This window comes from Schistocerca piceifrons, chromosome 2, assembly GCF_021461385.2.
Source record: "Schistocerca piceifrons isolate TAMUIC-IGC-003096 chromosome 2, iqSchPice1.1, whole genome shotgun sequence".
In the NCBI taxonomy this organism is placed as follows: Eukaryota; Metazoa; Arthropoda; class Insecta; order Orthoptera; family Acrididae; genus Schistocerca; species Schistocerca piceifrons.
The window spans coordinates 1,005,090,076-1,005,117,633 of NC_060139.1; the positions used below are offsets into that span (position 1 = coordinate 1,005,090,076).

At 43.4% G+C, this 27,558-nt stretch overlaps 1 protein-coding gene across 1 annotated transcript in view; it reads left to right on the forward strand.

The window, feature by feature from the left end:
• The window catches only part of LOC124776052, a 403,057-nt gene that overhangs the window by 293,957 nt on the left and 81,542 nt on the right, over nt 1-27,558 (forward strand). Inside the window, exon 12 of the mRNA XM_047250895.1 lies at nt 6,357-7,773. Within this exon, the coding sequence (XP_047106851.1) occupies nt 6,357-7,773 (1,417 nt within the window). The remainder of the gene's footprint in view (nt 1-6,356; nt 7,774-27,558) is intronic.

The window sequence follows — 27,558 nt, forward strand, 5'->3', positions numbered from 1 at the left end:
AACCTGCTGCAGATATACGTCTGGGATATGTTTCATTAGATTCACCAGACGAATAACATCAAAATAAATGGAAATCGTGCTTTACTTTAACCTCGTCTAGGTTTGCGATGGCTTCATATTAGAGAAGTTGCTGAATTTCGGGCAAAATCTTTCATTAGCAGTAACTCCGTAACTGAACATTTGCGGACATTTCTTTATATGAACTTTTTTCTTTAGATTTACTTGCAGAATAACATATTAAAATATTTGTATATCTTCGTTAATTACCCTGTATTGGAATACATACAAATCATTGACGACGTAGGGTACAAATTATGCTCTGAAATGAAGTGCAAGATAGTTATTAAACCAGCAAAAGACTTACGTGGTCCACGAATCTCATTTCCATGGTTCACTCAAGATCGTGTTTACATAATGACTGCAGTAAGAGGTGTGTGCTACCGATACTGTCGTCTTCTAAATGTGAAGTGTGATAGTCAGGGCTATGATTTCGACGTTGGTCCTCCGATGAATTCTGTGGTCAGCAAAGTGTATGAAACCATTTCGGGCGACCTCATTTGTAAGATGTCACAGGCTTAAGAGAGAGAGAGAGAGAGAGAGAGAGAGAGAGAGGGAGGGAGGGAGAGAGAGAGAGAGCGTGAAAGGCACCCAATGAGAGTTTTGGGTTAGACAACAGGAAGTCCTTCCGCCAGAACGAACCAGCATACAATTTCTACTGTAGAAGACAAATTATAAGAATAGTTTTTGAAACTGTGACGTAATGTTACGTCTAATGAATGTGTCATGACGAAATACAAGTGTACCTACAAGTATACAGTACGCCTGCTGACCATCCGAATTCATGTTTCACGACATGAATTTGCTTTCGTCTTAACTCAACTGAGAGGCTTGGAGCAAGGTATCGTTAGCTTCAAAACCACTGTGGAGGTGACGAAATGTGTCCTTCGGATAGAGCAGTGCTATGGAGGGATTTAACAGAAAAAAGAACGATGTGAATGTTTTAAAGAGTTTCAGAACACATGTTACCGCATCCGAAATACCGTATGATGACTACTATATTTATTATTACTATTAGAAGAGTAAACATAACAAATGAGGACACTATAATGGATTTCGCTTTTCTCTAGCCAGACACGTTGCAAGCGACTCCAAGTTTGCGATTCATCGGTGAATAATTCGTTAGACCCCAGCTAAAGCGGCAGTAGGCAGATAGATACTTTCATGGTCCCACTGAGACCTTTCGACGCTGTTCGCTGTGTACGGCGAACCAGTGGGACCACTTTCACTGGTTGATGCCAGAGTCGCTGTAGTTCGATTTTCAAATCATCGTATCCGACAGGTTTTTGGTTGTTTCTCATCGATTCTGCTGTCACATGAGATGACAATATTAACTAGCCACTCTTCATTTTTCTCCACTTCTCTGGTATATTATGTCCCAACGTTCGATGTGACTGAAGTCGGAAGTCCCACAGTTACATGCATGTTCGGTTTCGACAATTTTCTCTGGTTTTTGGCCCTACTACTTACCTGCCACCAGCGGACGGTCATTTTACCACCCATTCCAATAGATTATCCGTGACACAGGATTCTGCTTACATTTGTCAGCTCAACCTGAGCGATAGTTTCACAACAGTTCCAGATATAGTTCATAGTTTCCTCAAATTCTTTGCAGAATCTGCCCTTTGTGTCTTCTGCCGGTTACTTTATCCTGGCACTGAAGGCGTTGTCCTTCTGTAGCAATATTTCCTTCTTTAGGATTCCGTTGGTCAGACAAGGTAGTGTCTTTTTTTCATCTATTTTGCCTTCGATCTTCTCCAAAAACTGCCCGTACAGTGCGTTACTGTTACACTCAGGCTCTCAATTCGACACTGGATTGCAGCATTTTGGAACTTATTCGTTGTTCGGTGTAATTTGAAAAGCTTTCTGTAGTTGATTTCCATAAGACGTGTTGCTTGGTCGTAATTCACGTGTCAACGCATTCTTATCTTCTTCCACTGTCTCCCCCATTTGTAAATGTCTTCTAGAACCTACTTATCATTACTACACTTTAAGCCAAAAAATGACGAGTCAGCAACCAGCTGGTCCACCTCCGGCTCTTATGTAAGCAGGTATTCGGCTCGGCACTGATTGATGGCGTTGTTGGATGTCCTCCTTGGGGGGGGGGGGAGGGGGGGAGGTGAGGATATCATGCTAAACTCTGTCCAGCTGGCTTGATTGGTCGCAAATTTCTGACCTGGTTGGTTAGTTGATTCGGGGAAGTGGATCGAACATGGAGGCCATTGTTCCTGTCAGATTAGGGAAGGATGTGGAATGAAGTCGGCCGTGCCCTTTCAAATGGACCACCCCGGCATTTTCCTGAAGCGATTTAGGGGAATCACGGAAATGCTATCACAGGATGGCCGGACGCGTGTTTGAACCAACCATCTCAAAGCAAGTCCGTGTGCTCACCACTGCTCGGTTCCCGAGCTGGTAGGGGGAGCCTGCCCATAATGCTCCAAACGTTCTCAGTTGGGGAGAGATCGGGCGAGCTTGCTGACCATGGTGGGGTTTCGCAAACACGGAGAAGAGTAATAGAAACACTCGCCGTGTGAGGGTGGGCATTATCTTGCTGAAATGTAAGCCCAGGGCGGATTTCCACGAGGGGCTACAAAACGAGCGGAAAATATCGTGGACGTACCCCTCTGCTGCAAGGGTGCCGCGTATTCCAACCAAAGATGTCATGCTATGTAATGAAATGGTATTCGAGACCATTAGTCCTGATTGCGGAACCTTGTGTCTGTGCGCGGCGTCCAAAGACACGTCTTCAATCGGCATCGGATCTCAGCGCGAAGCGGGACTTAACAGTGACTACAATCATACTTCCGCCAATGAGATTTCAGGCCGAATGTGTCCGACACCGCTACAAACTGGCTTGATGGTATACAGGGGTCTACAGGAGTCGGCGTAAGGGGCGCCGTCAGCTCAGCCTCTTTCTGTGAGCTGCATATAAATGGTCCTTCTGGTCATTAATGCATCAGGTGCACTTCTGATCGACGATAATCATGGATCCGGAGGTCTGAGTACCTCTGTGATGACTGATTAGTCCTCGCGTTCAGCCGTCTCTCCATGGCGACCACTTCCTTCTTGATGCTGTGTTCGGTCATGGTTCACTCTACCCTCTTTCCCTCCTATTCAAATGTCGAGCGATTCACCGATTACTCCCCACCAGCTTCTTTGAGCCCAAATACACGTCCTCTCTAAAATGTTGACAAAAATGGTTAAAATGGCTCTGAGCACTATGGGACTTAGCATCTGAGGTCATCAGTTCCCTAGAACTTAGATATACTTAAACCTAACTAACCTAAGAACGTCACACACATCCATGCCCGAGGCAGGATTCGAACCTGGGACCGTAGCAGTCGCGCGGTTCCGGACTGAAGCGCCTAGAACCGTTTCGCCACCGCGGACGGCAAATGTTGACATCTGCGTACGTTGTTCACGCGCCTATCTGCGAGGCACAGTTACTGACCAAAGAATTTATGTCCTGGTATCGACATTCTCCCTGTTTACTATTCTTGCCAGCTGCGTCATGAAACTTCTCTGTAGCGTCACACAATCGTGCTTCGTCCACCAAAACTTATAGTTTTCGATTTTCCGTCGACACCTGTGTGGACAGCAGTTGGTGACCAATTTGCATAACTCCTTCGTGATGGCCAGCCGGGGTGGCCGAGCGGTTCTAGGCGCTACAGTCTGGAACTACGCTACGGCTACGGTCGCAGGTTCGAATCCTGCCTATGGATGTATGTGATGTCCTTAAGTTAGTTAGGTCTAAGTAGTTCTAAGTTCTAGGGGACTGATGACCTCAGAAGTTAAGTCCCATAGTGCTCAGAGCTCAGCCTTCGTGATGAGTATTTTTTTTTCCTTAGATTGTAATCATGTACTATATAGACATAGTGTTATTGGTACACATTGTTTTCGTAAGTTTGCCTGATAGTGGAGGGACCGGGCCAAATACGGGCTGAACATTATTCGTACGAAGATTTTTCTCAACACTTGCCAGCAGAATGACTTTTATTAATTAGCCAATTAGGAACGTGACATGTTAAGGCAACACTATTAAATTAAATAAAATTACGTAAGAACAGTTACGGATAATCGATCAAAAATTCATACAGAAAATTCAGTGAGATCAAGAAAGGTTATAGCGTTAATTCAAATACTTACTCTAAACTCTCCAAAAACCATTCATAGGAACATGAAGTATGAAAATTTAAATGTACAAGAAATGTTCTCTTTTCAGAACTATGCAAATCTTGTGTGCCACTGGTTACTAGTGCAAAAATATCTACAGCAGATTTTAATAAGAGAGACATGACAATATTTCATCAGTTAAAGTTACATAACTGTCTCCAAAGTTTATGAGAAATTTGCCTTCATATAGGTAGAGCACAAGCATCTTTAGAACGTGTTCGATTAAAATGCAACAAATAATTCAGGTTCACCTAAAAAAAAGCTCATTAAAACGAAAAAAAAACAATTAAAGTTGCTCGATGTGACACTGGCACACATCCGGCAATGTGACCCGGGTGAATAGGCCAGAAATTACTTAAGCTAGGCCCGATACGTTGCTCACCACACTCCTACTGTTGTAAGCATGCAGTGGGAACACGCCCCAAGGCACAAACATACAGCTGTAGCCTCATGAAGAGAGAAGCAATATGTAAGTGAAACGAGTGAAACTTCAGTCATCAGATTATACGCTGCCAGCGTAGACCACATTTATGACAAATCGCTAAAAGTTAATAAGCAAAATGGCCAAGGCAACCACTTCCACTAGCACCTGATAGTAAAGAACTCCAGTGGCTAACCGAGATTCAGCTTCAAATAATTACTCAACTGTCCTGCGGGACGGTAATCATAGATGGAATAAAGACGCGAACGGTTGGCTGATGAACCTCACCTACGTAAACACAAGCTAGACCTAGGAGTGTATCCCACCAAAATACAAGCAACAAGACTAGCCCCAGTGAGGAGCATAAGCTTCCGGGCTCCGAATAATTGAAGAAAGCGACTTGGCAATTTAGTACAGAAGGTGCTAGCCAAGAAATATGTTTTGGAGGTCAAAACTAATGACACTGGACACCGAAGAAATTTATAAAAACCCCAATAATTTCAAACACGCAGTCAAGTTCTAAGTCTACAACAGCTACCAAATGGAAGCTATTATGTTTGATACGTGCGACACGCTCCTCAAGTCGCTTGGCCGGACGCAGGAAAGACGAAGAACTATAGCAGTGCACTGAACCGCATCTAGTACAGAAGCAGCAGGACAAAACACGCGCAGGAAGCAAACCAGTCACAATTATCACGGGTGGAAGGGTCAGTCTTTACGAATACCGCGTGATCTCAGCACCGAAGCAACCAACTACATGTAGCTCACCGAGCATACAAAACTGCTGTGGAATGACAAATAGTAGAAAAACTTGAAGCCACCAGGAGACGTGTGGGTGACGACGACCCAACGCTCTCCTCCATACATGGTCGGACAAAGGGATAATGGGGCCACTCCCACTCACTATCTGTGGTAAGAGGAGGCCTAAAGACCATAATCTTTCCAGGTGAAATACGTCGAAAATGAGAATGAAATAATACTGGATGCTTCACTGACATCTAATAGCTCATGATCTGGGGGAACGGTTGGGGGTGGGGGAGGTACAAAACGCATTACATAACTATTACTTAACGGTGAAACTTGGAAACTTGCTATCTGATGTCCTCGACGTCTTGGTCATACGTAAAAATCATTCCAGCTAATTTCAGCACGGCTTATGGGCGTTTGTACTGATAATAACGCCGACGTATTCGGAATCCTCGTAAATCAACTGTACCTTTTGTGTTTCTCTGCACACGTGGATATGTCAGTATGTCAGCTATGGCAAATGTTAAGTGTCTTTCACTAAACGCTGTTCATAAAAGCCCAGAAACACACAGAAAATCGCGATGTTGATATCAATGTCACGTTAACAGTGATGGAGGTAGAAACAGATATAAATAGTCTTCGATGTAAAGTTGATTCATGAGTGTATTAAACTTTGGAGGATGAATAAATATATGTGGATTCAAGCGCTGGTTTCTCCTTAAAAGTATTCACACAAATTCAAATAAGTTAACTGTGTTTTGCATTTATTATAATGTCCTGCTGTCAATGCCAATCTGAACGTAAAAATATTGTATAGTATTAGACTATTGTGAAATAATGGAACTGTAATCTATTTGTCGTGTCCATATCTGAACACAATTCAGATATTTTTCATTCATTAATTTCCACATTTCATTTGATAATAGCATCTAATGAATAAAATTTTATTTCTTCGCAGGTACCCATCACCAGGGTACCACTCAGCGGTCAGGGAAAGATGCCAGTCGTCAATCAACGAGGGGAAATAGCGATCTACGCAACGGTCGACAAGTCTAAAAAGACGAATAAGCGCCTCCGAGAAGCGGCCGTCAGCTCGACGACGCAAGATGGAGTCGCACCTGCTGCACTCCCGACGGCAGAACAACAGGCTTCAAAGGCCGACCCTGATGTCAACAATTACGTCAACGTAGACGGGGGCGTTTGTCAAGAAGACAATACCGATGGCAACAGTACGCTTCCCAGTTTTGACGCGACTAATTACGAGAACATCGACTTCGCCCATTCACTTGAGTACTACGAGAATTCACGGGATATCCTGTCGAAGGTTTCATTGGTTGCTCAGAGCGGCGACCAGAATTCCAGTGACAGTGCCCTTGAAGACGGTATTCGAAATGGTTTGACTTCCTCAGATGAAGGAGCGGTGACGGTCTGTGCGAAATGTGGTCACGAGTGCCCCGACACTATTGCCGACCACCCTGACAATCAGAACGGTAGCAAAGTGAATCCCAGTGCTTCTCTAGCTACGTGTGAAGGAAAAGTTGCGAAACCCGACGTCGAAGACGATTATTTGATGATGGAACCGACGAAGAATGGGCGTGCGGGAGAAAGTGGGAACACCTTGGAGGCGGTCAGCGGTACGACGAATGGCAGCTTCCCAGGCTACCTCCCTATGTCCCCTATCACGAGTGTCAACTCGTCCAGCAACAAGATAGAGACACTGAAACTGCAGGTGGACCACAATTCCTTAAACTGCCCGTCGGTTGAGAAGTCTGTGAGTGTCCCCAGCCTGCTGACCGGTGAAATGGAGCGGTGCGTCAGGAGGTGCGACTTCTCGTGCCAGCGGGTGGTGTGCGGCTCTACGGTGACGGTGGTCCACCACCAACAGGTGTTCCACCAGCACCACCACTACAACGGCGACAGCCTGCGGCGACACCTGCTGACGCCCAGCGAGGAGGCGCGCCACCGCGGCAGCTTCGCCTACAGGAAGCGCTCCAGCTCGGCGGACTCGTCGAGGTACCTGGACGAGTTCGAAGAGCGCGACGGCGGCGAGCACGACCGGCCCATCTCCACGTCGCAGTCCAACTTCTGCATCCCGACAGCCCAGGACGAGCCGTCGCAGACGCCGCCCGTCCCGCCGAAGAGCAGTGCGCTGTCGAAGCAGACCGCGAGTGTGGTGTGTGGTGACGGCTCTAAAGCGGAGGGCGTAGTGTCGCCGTTGAGTGGCATAGTGAACGTGACAAGTGAGCAGGAAGTGTTACCTAAAGTGCACAGTGCGAAGCGCGAGTCCCGGGTTGTTGTGGAACCGGCTGTCGAGGTTACGGAGTGCAGCACAATGGAGTCTACAGACAGCCCAGCAGCGGATTCGGACGCACCAGGTATGTTTCCTGCATTTATTGCATTGTCTTGCTCTACAAAGTCTACACTGTATGCGTGGACGTGCGAAGTTATATTTGACGATGCTGGTGCTGATGTTCCACTTAACATTTGACGATGCCACTATGGCTGCAGTACAATAGAACTTTGTTTTTATAAAACAGATCTGATGCTGGTCATTATAGACCGAAACCGGTAATCTGTTAACAAAAAAAAGTTTTTGAGCACAGACGTAAATTAAAGGAAACTTATTATAAATACTAGATTCACTTTTCCTTTCTAAAAAGGAAAAAGGTGAGAAAATATATACACTGATGAGTGCAAACATTGTGACCACTTGTGTATACAGGTTCTGTACTCTATCCTTTTATCTGGAGGTCTTGGGGACCACGGCCGTTCACTATTGTATGAAAATGAAACGCCTACAGCCGTCTTTATTATCTTTTTTACTGTGTAGCTACCAGTTTCGGTACTTCAGTGCGCCATCTTCAAGCCTTGTCTGATGCTGAAGGAGCTATCGCGAACCTATATACGCTCCAACAGTGGCCAACACAACTGTTCTATGCTGACTATCAGTAACCGTGAAGGGCGGCCGGGGTGGCCGAGCGGTTCTAGGCGCTACACTCTGGAACCGCGCGACCGCTACGGTCGCAGGTTCGAATACTGCCTCGGGCATGGATGTCTGTGATGTCCTTAACTTAGTTAGGTTTAAGTAGTTCTAAGTTCTAGGGGACTGACGACCTTAGAAGTTAAGTCCCATAGTGCTCAGAGCCATTTGAACCATTTGTAACCGTGATGTCAGAACACATGATGATTGCTGTGCTGACATCAGGGTTACAGATAGTCTGCGTAAGCCAGTTATGTTGGTCACTAATGCAACGTATATATGGTTCGTGGTAACCCCTTCAGCATAAACTAAGGCCTAAAGATGTCATATTGAAGCGCCGAAACTGTTAGCTACTCTATAAAAAATATCATAAGGACGGCATTAGGCGTTTCATTTTCTTCAAAAATTTGTGTATTAAGCGCGTTGGTCCGCTTCCCTAATGCAACACGGCGACGACACTGAATGACATGAATTTGTCAAGGACTTGACAGGTTTCATGAGGTATGTGGAACAAGACATCTACGCCCGGTTAACGCAGTTCCGGTAAATTGCGGGCCAGTGGTGTGTGGGTGCGAAGCCGGCGTCCCATAGCGTCCCAGATATTTCATCAGCTTCAGTTTGGTTAATTGGTTGGTTCTGGGGGAGGGATAAAACAGCGAGGTCATCGGTCCCATCAGATTAGGGAAGGGTTGGGAAGGAAGTCGGCTGTGCCCTTTCAAAGGAACATCTCGGCATTCGCTTGAAGTGATTTAGGGAAATCGCGGAAAACCGAAACCAGGATGGCCAGATGCTGGTTTGACATCAGCTCCGACTCAAGTGAATTCCGCCAACGTGGTAGGTGGCACCGTCATCAAGGAAGAGATCAAGCATGAAGAAAAGAGGGTGGTCCCCAGTAATGTCCACGAAATCCACAGCTGCCAGGTGCATCAGATTACTAAAACAGGTCCTGTGGAAGTATACTACTCTCTCCACTAGCTTGTGATCGTAGCACGGAGTATGTTTCGAGCAGACGTCCGCCACGATGGCGGTGTGTCACGACAAGACAATCGACATTGTGTCACAAGAAACCACTACCAAAGTCTAATAAGTACGGTGATGAGACACTCTGGTGCGAAAGTTGTTACCGTTCGACAGCTAGAGCGATACCAGCGCTCCAAGCGGTGAGAAACCAGACGCTCACATGCGTCGTTAGGATAATGCTTCTTCGTAATTATTTTCTACATAATTAACGGAATAGTTGTAATATTTTTGCGTTCCATGCGTTAGTAAGTTACCAAAAGGCATGAACTACGCTGAAATACGTGTAAAAACGGCCGAATCGCACTGATTCAATGACACAAACCACAACACATTCACGAAGAAGTATTTTCGAAAATATCTATACTTTTGGCTTATTTCGCTGCAAGCAAGAGAATATAAACAAATTTGAGACATCGGAAGCATATATTTTTATTGTTATGATGATAGCCACGTTGCTTGACACTTGAATCTTCTTATAGAGTCCAGTGATTCGCCCTTTATTACTCTTCACTCTATTTTCCAATACACGAATATTTTTGGAAACGTAATTACTTTTGCTTCAAAAGCGAATTTATTGAAGATTCTTAGCGTTTGTGGCTCAGATTAGAGTCAATTGTGGAATTAGCGTCTCCTATGTTGGGAAACAGTTCTATGCTTCTGGAGGTTTGCTGTCACGTCTGTGTGGTTTTGCCTCAAGCTACAGTTGCGGTGGCTTTTTGGATACGTTAAATAATGTACGTATTACATTCCATACACGTTGCACATTCACTGATTTGGGTGAAATTGTAGCGAACAAAACTCTGCTTTGTTGGATAGATATACGGCCTCTCTCTGTAAAAGGTCAGGGCTTCTGGTGTTGACTAGCAATGTTTTATTACTAAAGGAAAACGGCATTAGTTAGTAAACGTCTGTACATTACAAGAGAATAGTAAATAAAATCTCCTGTAAGGCAACGTTTCGTATCTCCCTGGGGCCTTAGGGAATTAAATAACCACAAATGTAGTGTAATTTTTTAGTTGCTGTCGATTTTTACGGAACTACATACACTCCCTATTGTAAAAACAATGTTACAAATCAATACAATCATTAGTATTTGCATTCACACAATATAATATTCAGAAGTGTCACTTTCTGACCGCTTGAGTCGCTGGTGTCGCTGGAACTAACGGGGTGTCGCGACTGTTATGTTAGACATTGCTATTACATTGATCCAGTGTCCTATTTCGATGATCCCGTCCCTACGGCAATCGTAGTTGACATTGTTGTAGGGGTCAAGATTGAAACACGAGTAGGTGGTCTGCTGCGAGGACCAGTGATCAACAATGTGCACTGAATGGTGCGCTCCGATACACCTGTTTCTGTGGTCCTGTATTCAGCTCTGCCACAAATCGCCGCCAATCATGCGTTATAGTGCGGGGCAAGCCTTCGAGGGCATGCTTTCGACCTTGAAATGGTTCCACGTCCTTCAAACACTTTCCACAGATGCTCACTTGTGTAGCATGAGAGCAAGCACCTGCTTCCACAGATGCTCACGTGTGTAGCATGCGAACAACGACCAGCTTCACCGTTCCAAGATGCTAGTTCTCAGGCGTCGTACCAAAGCATTCTTGCCTTTGTCGAAGTCTCTTTATCGGTAGATTTCGCCATCTTTGCCTGTATCTTCTCTTCTCCGTGAGTCACATAAGACTAACGCTTTTATTTTGTCAACGGTTTCAGGTACCGAATCGAGGTTTTCGGTATTGCGGTAATTTGTGGTAAGGTCTTATGGGACCAAACTGCTGAGGTCGTCAGTCCCTGAGGTTTTCGGCAAATGATAGTACGATAAAGGGCATGTACTCCTGTATCCATCGAGATACTGAAGAAAGTTCAAGTTTGAAATAGGATGAGTACAGTAGTATGATACATGTTAATGTTAATGGTGAAGCTCTTCGCAAAAAAATCCGAGAAATGAAAACTCGAAAGCAATGTGGCCAGAGTCAACTACTGCGCTGAAAACACCGCCAAGCAAAGCTATGATGCGAGGCTTCGTCGTTATATGTAGCAAGAAAGGACTATGCTGCTAAGATAAACCTCTTTTTCTATACGACTTAGATACAGGGTAAGCCATGATTTTTGTATTTGGAACTACGGCAATGCTAGCTTCAGGCGTATCAGATGGAGCTTACCTCAAATGGTTCTAATGGCTCTGAGCACTATGTGACTTAACATCTGAGGTCATCAGTCCCCTAGAACGTAGAACTACTTAAACCTAACTAACCTAAGGACATCATGCACATCCATGCCTGAGGCAGGATCCGAACCTGCGACCGCAGCACCCGCGGGGTTCCGGACTGAAGCGCCTAGAACCGATCGGCCACAGCATCCCATTCAAGGAGAATCGGAAACTACTGTATAAATTTCCTTAGTTTCGAAAAAAAGTGCCTGGCCTGTCTTCGCGTGGAGGCGCCTGAATGCTTCTTAAGGTAAACCATCTGCTTTCGGAAAATTTGTCTATAAATAGTAGTCGCAATTGTAATTAGAAGGAATGTACTTAAAAATCTACTACAGTTTATTCATAATGACTGAAAGCTTGTCACTCACAAGATAAGTACTTTTCTTAACGAAACGTCGTTTTCAACTTTATGTAAGTATGTGCTCAGATTGTGTACCATCGACTTCAAGGCATATTTTCTGTCGCCATTCAAGAGATAAAGTAACAGATGAAAGATCATTGGATGATATGCCGTTGCTCGCTGTGGTGATTCTGCGGCGTATATGGTCTTGGGAAGTTGGATGAAGAAGGGGCTTGGTAATTGCTGAGTGCTCTCGATAGAAATCAAGGGTGAGTCAAATCGAGAGACCTGGCCAGCCATTGTACTGCAGCATTCCGTTCTACCCAGCGGCCAAGAAATTTTTTATTCAGTGTTTGCTTTGCTACACGGGAAGAGTGAGATGGGCCGCCTCTTGTTGGAGCCACATGCACAGTCGCTTATCCAGTGGTACCTCTACCAGAAGAACAGATGGAAAGTTCGTAGGAAAGTATGCATACGTATTTCCATTTAACGTCCTTGGAATGGAGTAAGGCCCTACAGTGGGATTTCCTCTGATGACGGAGGATAGGTTTTTGCTTCACGGTTGTTTTTAGTATACCTGAAGAAGCTAAGGTGGCTTTTCAGCTGCCCAGTAGTGTGTGTTGCGTTTCTTTACTGTGGTTCAAGAACGTTGCAACGTCAGTAAAGTACGCACTCTGAAAAAAACTCAGTGCCGTTTTCCAAGCGGTGCAGAGCAGCCCATAAAATTCTATACAGCTGTCGAAATCACCTGATGTAGTGGCAGATGGAACATGCGTCAATGCGAATGACGCTCGTCTGGCTGGTTCCACATTCCTTGGCAAAACGGCTTGTGGCACAATTCGCAGTATAGAAGTTGTATGTCTGACTTCTCCTCGCTGTGTACGTGTCTGCATGCTTGGGATTTTATAGCAGAAATGACCTGTCTGTAGACGGCGCAGTTCCTGCTAGTTCTGCAGTGGAGGCAAGTATACAGTCGAGAGACTGGATTCAACGACGTAGCCAGGCATGAGAGTGTTTACAATGCAGTGGCGGTCCCGATCGACTGACATTTCAGTTTAAGAATATTTCTCAGATTAGTTTGCGAAGAGTTTCAACCTCAACATTAACAAGCGTTATATCACTTTACTCGTCTTTTCAAGCTCTTTCGAGTTCCTCTAAAAGGTATGCCATTCTATTCTAAAAAATCATACTTACTTCACTATCTTGATGGAGAAGACTTTTTATCACATACCAAAGTACATGCTCGTTAGCACAGTATCATTTGCTGAAAACCTAGTTTCGATATCTGAAACCGTTTACGAAATAGGAGTGGTTTTCTGTCTTATGTGATTATATATTTTCATTGCCGCAATACGTGCCCGCAACGACACCAAGTGACAGTCAAATCTGACAGTAGGAAGTGAGCATAATGTTTTGGTTCAACAATGTATAATTCCTTAAAATCTGAATACCTAATTTGTTTCGAGATTTAAGAGTTCCATCTTGTGTTTGTGTGAACTGCTTGGTTGTGAACCTCAGGTTTTCTCCGTTTGATTAATTGTTTATATTTTTCTCGCTCCAACCGAGTAGTCAGTTCTGTTTCCCCACACAATGCTTCAACGAATGGCCCAGCTGGATCTTTCAGATATTCTTATGCAATGACAATATAACTGTTAGATGCTTTGAAATTTACATACTTATTTTTTTTCCTTTCTGTTCTTGCCGAGGCGAACAGAAAGAGAGTTCTCTGATTTTCGGTTCTTTTAAAGCAAATCTCAGACGATCTGTACGCTAGATTAGGGTCCATATGCTGATTCCACATGTAACCACTCGAGATGTTGCCCACATATGAGGTATGAGATGACTGACGAAATCATAAGAGACCGAACTTGAGTAAAAAAAAGATGAGAGCCTCAGCAACAAACTTTAATAGCGTATAAAAAGAGAAATTTATCATTACGTTTACCATAGCACGAGATTTTCGATCTTAGATGCCGCTAGAGGAAGATAAGCTTTCTAATTTACACGTTCTCATGGTATCAGATTCAGATGGAAGTAAGAGTCTTTCGTGAGTAATACAGAAGAAGAAATGCACATCTGATATAACTGAATTCGATATTAATAATTTTGCTTCGGATAAAAGAAAATGAAGTCAGCCATCACGATATATTTTATTCCTACAGTAGAAGACCATTTCATTCTCTGCGAGCTTCGCCGTACACTGATAAATACTTTCGTAAACGTGCAACATAAAGACGTAGTGCTGTGTGTGAGCTGTCCTTGTCATGTGACTACTTTTCGAAAAATGTCTATGCCATGTGACCAACCGAATTACATTCCGTAGCAATACAATATTTCCTATAATTGAACAAATGTAGCTTTTGCTCGTCTAGCTTAAATATATCACTTCAAAAATGGCAGATTTTACTGATAATGAGCATTTGAACAAGTGGAAACTCACGGACCCACGAATGCATTATTGCATTTTAATGGCTGTTAGTGCTTTAATTTGCGCGCCCAACGACCTGACTGGCTAACTTGAATGCTAAATAACTCGGAAACGGCGTAACGTGTAGAATTTGTTTCGTAACAATATTTCTCAGCACACCCTCCCTGCAATGAACTAAAAACCTTTTCAGACTGTTTGTGACAACCACCACAACAATACAGTCAAATGGCGGTGTGTTCATTTAAAAGAAACTTCTATATGATTTCCAGCGTTCCTTTAGCGTTACTGTTGTAGCTTTACACTACTAAGGCGCAAGAGACGTTTGGCACAAATCAGAAAATAAAGCACTCATTTCTCTTACGGCTCTCCCAGAAGCTACTGTTCTAACGGATTTCTAATCCTTCCCTGTTTCAAGTGGAATAAAAGTTTCTCTGCTATGAAAATACCTGTTTCTTTGTACATTTGATATATGCACGCAGTGATTACTCGACTGACGAACTAAATCGCAAATTGACTTTTCTGTCCGTCCGAAACACAAGTCGTTCCCATGAGCACATTTCTTCCTTGGGTTTTCCACCATTTCAGAACAGAGTTTTCCAGTAGCACGGTGCACGGTCGATACTCGTGGTTGTTGTCACAGTTATGATCAGTGTGTTATCTTTATGTTCTAGTCACCAAGTGAGAGACCGTTATAACCACCTGGCTAGAATACGCAATAGAAAGCCGTTGTTTAACGTTTTCGCCTCCAAGGTGTTACCTGGGGTAGAGGACATAGCTGTCGCTGTTTCAACACATCGCCTCGACTTTGTAGAATGCTAAGTCATTATGCGGTCATTTTCCAAATGTGGGAACGTCCGTGAGGCTATGCAGTGACGTAGCCTACATCCACATTTCAAGTGTTACGAGAGGTAATCATCTCATAGTCTGTATACATATCAGTTTCCATTTTATATTGTACATTCCTGGTAACGAAAAAGCATTGTTAATAGTGCACTCTTGATTTTTTTTGTCTTCTGACCGGTTCGATGCGGCCCACAACGAATTCCTATCTTGCACTAGCCTCTTCATCTCAGAGCAGCAGTTGCACGCTATGGCTTCAACCTATTTGGTGGATCTATTCCAATCTCTGTCTTCTCCTAAAGATTTTATTCTTTACTGCTCCCTCTAGACCCTTTACGTCCCTGTAAGTACGTCCGATCATTCTGTCTCTCCTTCTCGGCAGTGTTTTACGTATTTTCCTTTCCTCGACGTTTTGCGGTTAACCTTTTCATTCCTTATCAAACCAACCCTAATTTTCAAAATTCTATATCACCACATCTTGAGCGCTAGGATTCACTTTTTTTAGGTTTTCCCACAGTCCGTAATCACTGCCATACAATGTAGTTTCCAAACATACATTCTCAGAAATTTCTTCTTCAGATTAAGGCCGATACTAGCAGACTATCCTTGTCTAGGAACGCCCTCTTTGCCTGTGTTCTTTTTATATCCTCCTTGTTTCATCCGTTGTGTATTATTTTTCTTCCAAGGTAGTATCGTTCCTTAACTTCATTGACATGGTGACCTCCATTGTTTTTCTTCAGTGCATTCATATTATCATTTCTGCTACTAATATTTAATTTCATTTTCCTTCCATTTACTCTCAATCCATGTTTTGTAGTCATTACATTGTTCATTTCATCCAACAGATACTGTAACTCTTCATTCTAGACATCGTGCAATTCTTCTTGACTTCCACTGAGGAAAGTAATGTCATCAGTGTATTTTTTCACTCTGAATTTTAATCGCACTCTTGAACCTTTCTTTTACTTCCCTAATTGCTTATTCGATGTATATATTGAAAGATAGGGGCGAAACACTACATTCCTGCCTTACACCCTTTTTAATCCGAGCACTTTGTTCTTGGTTTTCCAGTCTCACAGTTCCAAAAACGGTTCAAATGGCTCTGAGCACTGTGAGACTTAACATCTGAGGTCATCAGTCCCCTAGAACTTAGAACTACTTAAACCTAACTAACCTAAGGACATCACACACATCCATGCCCGAGGCAGGATTCGAACCTGCGACCGTAGCAGTCGCGCGGTTCCGAACTGAAGCTCCTAGAACCGCTCGGCCACCACGGCCGGCAGTCTCACAGTTCCCTCTTGGTTCTTGTACATATTCTATATTGCTCAGACTTTCGAAAATCTTGCACCATATGACATTCTCGAACGCTTTTTCCTGGTCGAGAAATCCAATGAACGTGTCTTGATTTTTCTTCAGTCTCGCCGCCATTATCAACCGCAACCTGAAACTGTCTCTCTGGTGCCTTTAACTTTCCTTAAACCAAACTGGTCTTCATCTAACAGACTCTCAATTTTCTGTATTATTCTTATGTATATTACTCTTGCAGTAATCTGGTTGCATGAACCATTAAGCCGATTGTACGATGGGTCTCTTACTTCTTTATCCTTGCTGTTTTGGGAATTACAAGGATGATCTTTTTGCGAAAGTCTGGATGTAGATCTTCTGTCTCAGAGATTCCACAGGCCTACGTGAGTCGGCATTTGGCAATCTGTCCACCTACACGCTCTCTGGTCTGCGCCATCAGTGGAATTCCCATTGCCATCTTAATGCCGTCACCCTTTCTTGTAATTATTTCACCGTGGATTTGACATCTCTGTACACTGAGTAAGTCCTTTTTTCCGTTTCATCACATATTTGCGGCAATCATTTAATCTTGGTTTCTCTGCACTTCCTAATTGTTTCATACCTAAGTGAATTTCCCTGAACATTTTTGTACTTCCTACTTTCGTCAATAAATTGCTTTTGTGTTAATCAAAATTTCTTGGTGGATATCTTTATTGTTCCTATGTCCAGCTAAGGTGATTGTCCTTTTCAGAAATATCTATTACTCTTCAACTGAACTGCCTTTAGTGGTATTCCTTACCGCAGTTTCAGAGAGTATCAAACGTAGCTCATCATTCTTCAGTACTTCTTTATACCCCGTCTTTGCACATTGGTTCTTTTGGACGACTCACTTAAACTTCAGCTACTGTTCATTATTACTAAACTACGATCAGAATGTATATCTGATTCCGAAATATCTATCTGACCATGATATAGTCCAGGGTGATTCTTTCCGAATCTCTGGGCCTTTTCCAAGTATACCCCCTCTATGATTTTTGAACACTGTAGTCTCTATTGCTAGCAGAAATTCATTACAGAACGTCGCTATACAGACTCCACGAAAAGAACCCTGAATACCACATAATGTCAACCGGCCTCCTTGTCACTTCCAACCACGTGGAGTCATGTGGAAGCGGTACTGACGGACGTGCATAACTGCTCTTCAAAACATCGTATTAGCGAGTACCCAGATTAAGTCTAATCAGTTTTAAAAGCTTATCGAAGTTTGTCGTTACGAATACCACTCAGTGCATGGTATACATCATCGGTCTGCGCCACATTGAGTCATATGTCTGATTATCGAATAGAAATTTTTAGTGCTTTTCTGTAGTTCTGCTTCCCAGTTGCTCAAGCAAATCGCATGTATACTTCAAACAGCTTATAGTAAGATGCAGTGAATGTGATGTGCGGTAGTTACTATTTTAGCCACTTTCACAAACAATGCGAAAATACTGCAGCTTACAAGAAAGCTTGAATATCGTTTGATACAGATTTTAGTTTCAGTCCTTGACGTAAGGTTTGTGTTTGGCAGGCGCATGTTACAGAGTTGCTTAGGCGCTTGAAGTACTCTCCATTTGCGATGCCTAAATTGAAGGAGCGGTCGTCCTTTCCCTACTTTCATTCTGTAACGTCATACAGTGTCACATTTAGCGTTAATTCATTAAGCCACTCTAAAATTATTAACTCCCAGAAGGCTGATGTCGCATTATTTTTGGTTTGAGTTCAATGAAATGCACCGGATGTCTGTTAAAAGAAGTTAAAGTTAAAAGAATTCGAAGTAGTAATTGCATCTCCTCTGTATATGATTATTCCTTAATAAAACTGGTCTTTAGTGTTATACCTTTCTTCTAAATAAAAATTCATTCCACAGAGTCAATTCTGGAAGTACGAATGAAGAGCAGAAGTTCGTAATTCGACTTACAGTCTGTACCGCAAGATTGTGTACGCTATAATTTTAAATATAACGGCCGCAGTGATATCTCTGGTAGTGGCCTCGAATCTGTAATCAATGCACTCTTACCCAGTGTGCAGATAAACAGTGTGAGAGTTGAATGTTTTCTTTTGTCGGTTGCAGTTCAAAATGATTGGAAAGTATCTAAAGCGTCACGAGGCAGTGTTCCTTGTAAATCATCCAAAGGGACTAAAGCTTTAACATGGAGCTGCTGCAAAAACTCTGATAAAATCAAAGAAATTCGTTGCGAAGTGGGTCAAATGATATTTAGGGTTTGGAAATGGGGATGATTCACCAGAGAGAGGGCTAAGGTACCAAGCTACACTACTGGCAATTAAAATTGCTACGCCACGAAGATGACGTGCTACAGACGCGAAATTTAACCGACAGGAAGATGATGCTGTGATATGCAAATGATTAGCTTTTCAGAGCATTCACACAAGGTTGGCGTCGGTGGTGACACCTGCAACGTGCTGATATGAGGAAAGTTTTCAATCCATTTCTCATACACAAACAGCAGTTGACCGGCGTTGCCTGGTGAAACGTTGTTGTGATGCCTCGTGTAAGGAGGACAAAAGCGTACCATCACGTGTCCGACTTTGATAAAGGTCGTATTGTGGCCTATCGCGATTGCGGTTTATCGTATCGTGACATTGCTGCTCGCGTTGGTCGAGATCCAATTACTCTTAGCAGAGTATGGAATCGGTGGGATCAGGAGGGTAATACGGAACGCCGTGCTGGATCCCAACAGCCTAGTATCACTAGCAGTCGAGATGACAGGCATATTATCTGCATGGCTGTAACGGATCGTGCAGCCACGTCTCGATCACTGAGTCAACGTCTCGGTCACCTCTTGTTCGCATTGATGGCACTCACTTTGAACAGTGGACGTTACATTTCAGATGTGTTACGACCCGTAGCTCTATCCTTCATTCGATCCCTGCGAAGCAGGATAACGCACGACCGCACGTTGCAGGTCCTTTAAGAGCCTTTCTGGATACAGAAAATGTTCGACTGCTGCGCTGGCCAGCACATTCTCCAGATCTCTAACCAATTGAAAACATCTGGTCAATGGTGGCCGAGCAAATGGCTCGTCACAATACGCCAGTCACTACTCTTGATGAACTGTGGTATCGTGTTGAAGCTGCATGAGCAGCTGTACCTGTACACTCCATCCAGGATCTGTTTGACTCAATGCCCAGGCGTATTAAGGCCGTTATTACGGCCAGAGGTGGTTGTTATGGGTACTGATTTCTCAGGATCCATGCACTCAAATTGCGTGAAAATGTGACCACATGTCAGTTCTCGTGTAATATATTTGTCCAATGAATACCCGTTTATCATCGGCATTTCTTCTTGGTGTGGCAATTTTAATGGCCAGTCGTGTATAATCGATATTGGCGGCGATTGGATTAATAATTAGATAACGGTGCAATTAGTAATAACATGTATTTTCATGTAAAGACATGTTTTGAATGGCTTCTTTTATTTTATACAGATAACAGCGTATACTTTCTTGAGGAACTGACTGTATTTTCGTCTAGATTCTGTCCTTTATTAACGAATACCTATCTGCAATAAATTGCTACTACTAATAATATTCAAGATGTTTCTGAAAGATTTATGTGAGGTGAACCCCTACTTTTCATACATGATTATTTTAGTAGAAGTAATTAATCAATATACTACTAACAATATCACGTCACGTGAGTGCTTTATAATATCTGACCTCCACACATCGACGGCGCAGTTACGTGACCTGTTTAAGTAGGTACCATGAACTGCACCATTCTTATAGTTAGTTCGAAGTTTTATGTACATGATATTTTCAAATTTCGTTTGCTTGCTAAATTAAATTATGTTTAAAACCTTTATCGTGTTCTGCACCTTTGAGGACCATTGCATTTACGACCTATAGAAGAATCGTGTTTTCGTTTTAAAATACGTCCTGGTGATTGCTTCCATAGTTGAGGACTCAACGTGTCTAACTCACAAGCTTAGGACTAGGGTCCTGTTCCCAGTGTTCAAAGGGATTATTTCTTGTTACGAACACTGTTCACTCATACTCGTGATGCTAAAAGTATAGCCACTTGAATGAGAATAAGCGATTCCCAGGTGTGGAAAGCAGATAAGGCTGAGAGAACGGTGTGCTGACATCATACACATCCATACGGCGCCCATATTGTGGCAGTGGAAGATCGCGAAATAGTGACCGCTCCGCATCACATGGCTTTCATGGCCATTGGTAAAAATATATGTGAAGTTATTGTTCTGGTATATTCCACATATCTGAATATCTCCTCTGTATGAGTTCATCAAACAAATGTGTAGCGGAAATCGACAGTGTTTTTGACAATGAGTTTGTAAATTTTCGAGCCACGACTCTACATTTTGGCTTTATTATATGCTTCTTTACTAGTCTGTGCTAACAACGAGTTGATAAAGAGGTACACCCTGCCTCTAACTAGATTCTCTTTGTATGTCTACCGAAGTAGGAAATGCTTCCATTTGTAAATTCACATATTATGCTAATCGTGTAGCTTTCTGTAAGTCATTTGATTCAACAAGTTACATATATCCTGATCGTTGTCTAAGGTTCGTATGACAAGTATCGCACTCGTCAGCCGTAGGAACCGACTCGCTCTTGGTAGCACCACGAATCTTGGTAGATCTGTATTTCGTCAGCTATGAGTTCTAAGACATACGAGTGTATTCATTCAAAGTGTTTGCAAGGGAATTTGCGTGTGGAGGCATATTGTCGTCCACGATGGCCAACGTCATTATCATCATCATCATTATCATCATCTTCAGTGACTCGACAGCCCTTTGTGAGCTTGGCCTTCTGTAGAAGAATATTCCTTTCTACCCTCTTTGATGACGAATTCCTCCAATTCGTAATACCAGTTTCTCTTATACACCCTCTGACGCCTTTCTTTCACCTTACACTTAATTTTCCAGCTGTTCTTGTTCATTCATGCATTACGCTGAATATCTTCTTAATCATTCTATCGATTGCTCTCAAAATGTGTTCTGACCAGTCGACCGTCTTGCGTAGTTCACAATTTCTCGTTGATTATACAGATAATATAATTCACAGTTGCTTCTAGACACCATTTTCTCCCATTCGCCCAGATACGAGGGTTGTCAAGAAAGTAAGTTCCGACCGGTCGCGAAATGGAAACCACAGTGAAAACCAGAAACGTTTCATCTGCAACAGTTAGGTACACCTTCCACCTACTTCTCTACATAGTCGCCGCTCCAGTTTCGACTTTTGCCGCTGTGTTGCATCAACTTTCCAGTATCCTCGTCATAGAAAGCAGCCGCCTATGCTTTCGGCCAGTTATCTGCACTGGTCTGCAGCTCGTTGTCTGTGGAAAAAATTTTGTCTTTGTAGCCAGAGGTTCTTGTCAGCAGAGATGAGACTCAGGGGGAGCCAATTACGGACTGTATTGTGGGTGATCAAACACTTCTCATCGGAAACGCTGCAGGAGCTCTTCATTGCCCCTGCAGTGTGCGGCCGAGAATTGGCCTGAAGAAGTAACTGCTCGACAGTTGTGTTATGACACAGGCGAAATCTCTAACCAGGCCCTAATACCGGGCGGGAGACGCTATTCCTTACGCATCTGTACGTGTTCACTGTTCACTCAAAACTGAAAAGAGCGACGCGAGACGATCGACGGGCATACTAGAGACACTGCCCAACACATCTGTGGAAAGCTTTACCGGATTATCCCAGTGGTTTCCATTTCCCGACCGATAGTATCTTACTTTCTGGACCACCCTTTTCGTTGAATTTTACTGATGTCCATGTTTCATTACTATACGTTAGCACATGCCACACTAGTATTTTTTACATCATATCTTTAGTTTTCCTGAACAGCGTTTCGGATTTCGGATGTTTTCTGAGGCTATGGTATCTCTTGTTGGCAGATAACATTGGTTTTTGGATATCAGAGCTGACATTGTTCTTACAGTTTACTTCCGATGAACCAAAATCTGTGGATGGGAGCTCATTAGGACTATTTTTTTTAAGTTAGGGGCTTGTACTTGGCATTCCCTGGATTTATCTGTATGTTAATCTGTTTAGCAGCTGTTTCCCGAGTTGTAAAGGACGCTATTATTGCTCTTGACTCTCTTGCAATAATATCAGCATCATCTGCTTATGCCAATAACAGAACTGATTTGTACAGAACGGTCTCCCTCATACTGATGCATAAATCTCATATATCTTTCTTGCAGGGCTATATTACATAGAAGGCACAATAACGCGTCTTCCTACCTTACTCAGTTTTTTTTGTGGTCACAGCACTTGATGACATATTCAGTATAATAACTTTCCTCTGGATATTTTCCATAGTTGCTTTTAATAAAGTGATCAGTTTGTTAGTGATCTCTAAGAGCTCCATTGCTAGGTACAGCTTCCTTCTGTCAGTACTGTCGTACGTTGATTTGAAGTCTATGAAGAGGTGATATTATATTAGCCCCAAATTCCTTACATTTTTCTAGTATTTGCCGTATCGTGAAGATTTGAACATCGACACGTCTTCCTTGACAAAATAGACATTGATAGTCACTAACAGCGTCTCTATCAAAGGGTACAAGCCATTTAAAAAGGATTTAGGTGATATTTTTCATGCTGTAGGTAATAGGCAATAATCACATGTAGTCAGAGCGCAGCATGACATCGACTCTCTTGTGTATTGGGCATATAATCCCTATATTTCATGCCTCAGGGATACTATTATATATCCGATTCTTAATTACAAGTTAGTGGAATTGTTTGACAAATTATTTTCTTGTTTTTTAATGACATCTATTTGTTACATCCATTCTTTTTGTTCTACAGCTTCATGATGGCTGCCTTCACTTCCTCAGCACTCAATAATTGTTCCTCTGTTTCTGATTTCCTTGTATTTACACAGGGTAAATTCCTTGGTTCCCAGCTAGTCCATCTATCTTTTACGAAGGCGTACTGAAAAGTAATGCCTCTGATTTTTTACACGAAAATTCTCAAAGTTTTTTAAGCGAAACTAACGTTATTAATATTCTGCATTTTTATTCTTCATGTCTACATGTCTCTTTCTCAACATAGTCACAATGGCGACCAACACGTTTACCCCAACGAGAGACCAGATTGTTGATACCGTCACTGTGGAATGTCTGACATTGTTGTTGGTGTCACAACCTCACCTCTACTTGCACCTCTACATCACCAGTAAAGTAAAGTTCTAGAAGTTGTTATTTATGTTTTGGAAGGAGATGAAAATTATAAGGGGCCAAGTCTAGAATGTATTGAAGACGATCGATGACAGTGAACCCAAGGCGTCAAATTCTGCAGATGTCGCAGCGATCGTGTGTAATCTGACCCTGTCATGATGAAAGAGAAAGTGCTCCATATGTGGAGGAACTCTCCGAACTTGAAACTCCATTACAGCACACTATTTCTTACGCACCGACATACACTACTGGCCAATAAAGTTGCTACACCAAGAAGAAATGCAGATGATAAACGGGTACTCATTGGACAAATATACTATACTAGAACTGACATGTGATGACATTTTCAGGCAATTTGGGTGCATAGATCCTGGGAAATCAGTACCCAGAACAACCACCTCTGGCCGTAATAACGACCCTGATACGCCTGGGTATTGAGTCAAACAGAGTTTGGATTGCGTGTACAGGTACAGCTGCCCAAGCAGCTTCAACACGATACCACAGTTCATCAAAAGTAGTGACTGGCGTATTGTGACGAGGCAGTTCCTCGGCCACCATTGATCAGACGTTTTCAATTGGTGAGAGATCTGGAGAATGTGCTGGCCAGGGGAGCAGTCGAACATTTTCTGTATCCAGAATGGCCAGTAAAGGACTTGCAACATGCAGTCGTGCATTATCCTGCTGAAATGTAGGGTTTCGCCGGGTTCGAATGAAGGGTAGAGCCACGGGGCGTAACACATCGGAAACGTAAAGTGCACTGTCCAAAGTGACGTAAATGCGAACAAGAGGTGACCGAGGCGTTGACTCAGGGATCGAGACGTGACTGCACGATCCTTTCCAGCAATGCAGATAAGATGCCTGTCATCTAGACTAGGTGACCCAGACGTGTAACCAATGGCACCCCATACCATCACGCCGGATGATACGCCAGTATGGCGATGACGAATGTGCGTTCACCGCGATGTCGCCAAACGCGGATGCGACCATCATGATGCTGTAAAGAGAACCTGGATTCATCCGAAAAAATGACGTTTTCCATTCGTGCACCCAGGTTCGTCGTTGAGAACACCATCGCAGGCGGTCGTGTCTCTGATGCAGCGTCTAGGGTAACCGCAGCCATGGTCTCCGAGCTGATAGTCCATGCTGCTGCAAATGTCGTCGAACTGTTCGTGCAGATGGTTGTTGTCTTGTAAACGTCCCCATCTGTTGACTCAGGGATCGAGACGTGGGTGCACGATCCGTTACAGCCATGCGGATAATTTGCCTGTCATCTCGAATGCTAGTGATACGAGGCCGTTGGGATCCAGCACGGCGTTCCGTATTACCCTCCGGAACCCACGGATTCCATATTCTGCTAACAGTTATTGTATCTCGACCAACGCGAGCAGCAATGTCACAATACGATAAACCGCAATCGCTATAGGCTACAATACGACCTTTATCAAAGTCGGAAACGTGATGGTACGCATTTCTCCTCCTTACACGAGGCATCACAACAACGTTTCACCAGGCAACGCCGATCAACTGCAGTTTGTGTATGAGAAATCGATTGGAAACTTCACCCATGTCAGCACGTTGTAGGTGTCGCCACCGGCGCCAACCTTGTGTGAATGCTCTGAAAAGCTAATCATTTGCATATCACAGCATCTTCTTCCTGTCGGTTAAATTTCGCGTCTGTAGCACGTCACCTTCGTGGTGTAGCAATTTTAATGGCCAGTAGTGTAGTTACGTTGCACTCCACCATGTCACACGCTACTATTCTGAGAGATGGGTCCTCAGGATGGGGCAGGATAAGGTTACGATTGTGAACGGGGCCGTAATCGGTTACTCTCGGTTGCACAACAAATACGTAAACTTTATTTAACGAAAATAAAATTTTAAAACAATTTCTAAAAAAAACACAATTGAGTATATGACGGCTGAAGGCCTTTCACAAAATATTCCTCAGTTTTCGGGCTGAAGGCCACCAAAAATACCTCAAAGAACAAACGGCTGAAAGGCCTGAATTAGAAGTCAGAAGAACAATTCCAAATAGCACACATTCCAACAAATACTTTGCTTTTAAAAATAAGTTTGCTTAAAAAAAACTTATTCTAACACAGATGAAGGCCTTACTATGAAAGATGTGAAACTTTTGCTCAGCTGAATGCCACACCAACAGTAATTAGAAAATTACAAATATCCTTAAAACAATCAAAGGAATCTGGACAAGCGGATCTCAGCAAATGTTCCAAGGGTCGGCCTGAAAGGTAACTCAAACATAAGGTAAGGTGCGACAGGCAGCCAAGAGTCGTACTGACGTAACAGGATGACAACTGAAACTACGAGCTGCTTAAGCGCCGACCGATCGACTAACCAACGCGCCTAACGCCCAATCACCGGTACAACATGGGAATACTTTTAGGCAAGGGCGAAGAGACAGACAGCACTACGTCTTCAGAAAACACCAACGCCGAAGGAAGCACTAGAACCAAGATAGACCTCCCGCACAGTACAATATAAGAGGCTGTATAGCTACACGCCGTGTCGTGCAGCATCAACATGGATGAGGAAAGGTACACTGCCGGAAACGTACGCTAAGCTCCATGGCAGGTAATTGGGGCGTTAGCGGCTGCAAGGCAGAAAATACCGCTGGTCGCACTTCAGTAATAAGATTAATAGTAACTCAGTGATGAATAACACATAGAGAAACACGGCTGCAATATTTCACCGCTTCTAAACACTTCACTCGTTGCCGCCTGGCTCAGCAGCCCTCGTGGCAACAACCCGCCGACCAAAGGTGAGATCTCAGAATAGTCGAGGTTGAATTAGCAGTTAACTTTTCACTCAACTTAAGCGACAAGGGTTCGGTGTGAAACAAAGTCGTCGCTCTTGTATCCAGCTCTCCTTGATCTGGCAGTGGCAGCACGCCTCCAGCGGTCCCGGCTTTCCCTGACGCTGCACGGACCTGCTAGCTGCTGCGCCCCAACTGAAGTGATGTCCGTTCGCAACTCCCTGCTCCACACAACGCGTCGCGGAAATACTAGCGGTCGCTACAAAGATGGTACGACAGTACTCGTTATTGATAAGCGCTGCTGCTGCCACTCGTGGGCAGGCAATCCAGCAACTTAGTGACGTCAGTAAATTGAATAAGAAACGAGATGCTATAACCGCAGTGGCAAGATGTCAAGCAATAAACGGCATGAACAAGAACTGTACACGGCTAAAATTCGGAGACCCCTAGCGACAGAAGGCTGCAACTTTCCAGACTTGGAGAATGAAGATGTAGAGTGTCGATAACGTTTGTTTTGTTTAAAAAGCTTGAGGAGTTGCCAATTGGAAAAGTCCGAGACACTAGTTTTTAGCACGCCGTCATAGGTGTTGCTTCATCACTGTTGAGAATTGAGTCACCTGTATTTCTACATAAATTTGTATGCTGGAAATCCTTTCCCCTCTTATTTAACTTTTGACAAAATGCTCTCACCTCATTCAAGCTTTTCCATTTCATCCAATTATTTTCTTTCGTGCTCTATCTTTTTCTTTTCGTGTGGCCTCTTTCCTTCTTTTCCAGCTGTTTTATAATCTGTAGATCTTCGCGTATGGGTAGTCTGTTGCACTAACTTGCACAAATCGTTTTAAAGTGCTATTACGTGTGTACGCTATTCGTCAAACAAACCGTTGCGTATGGCCAGCTCTACTCTTCCTCGACCTTCATATGCAGGTTTTGCAAGGATATCTTATAGGATCTTCCTTATTTCCTTGATTTTCTCACTGTCGGGAACTGTGTCAGCTCTTGCTTGAATGAGTTGGAAAACCTTTGAGCAGTCTCGGCCTCCTCTATCTTATTACTCCGGAGTTTTTCTCGCA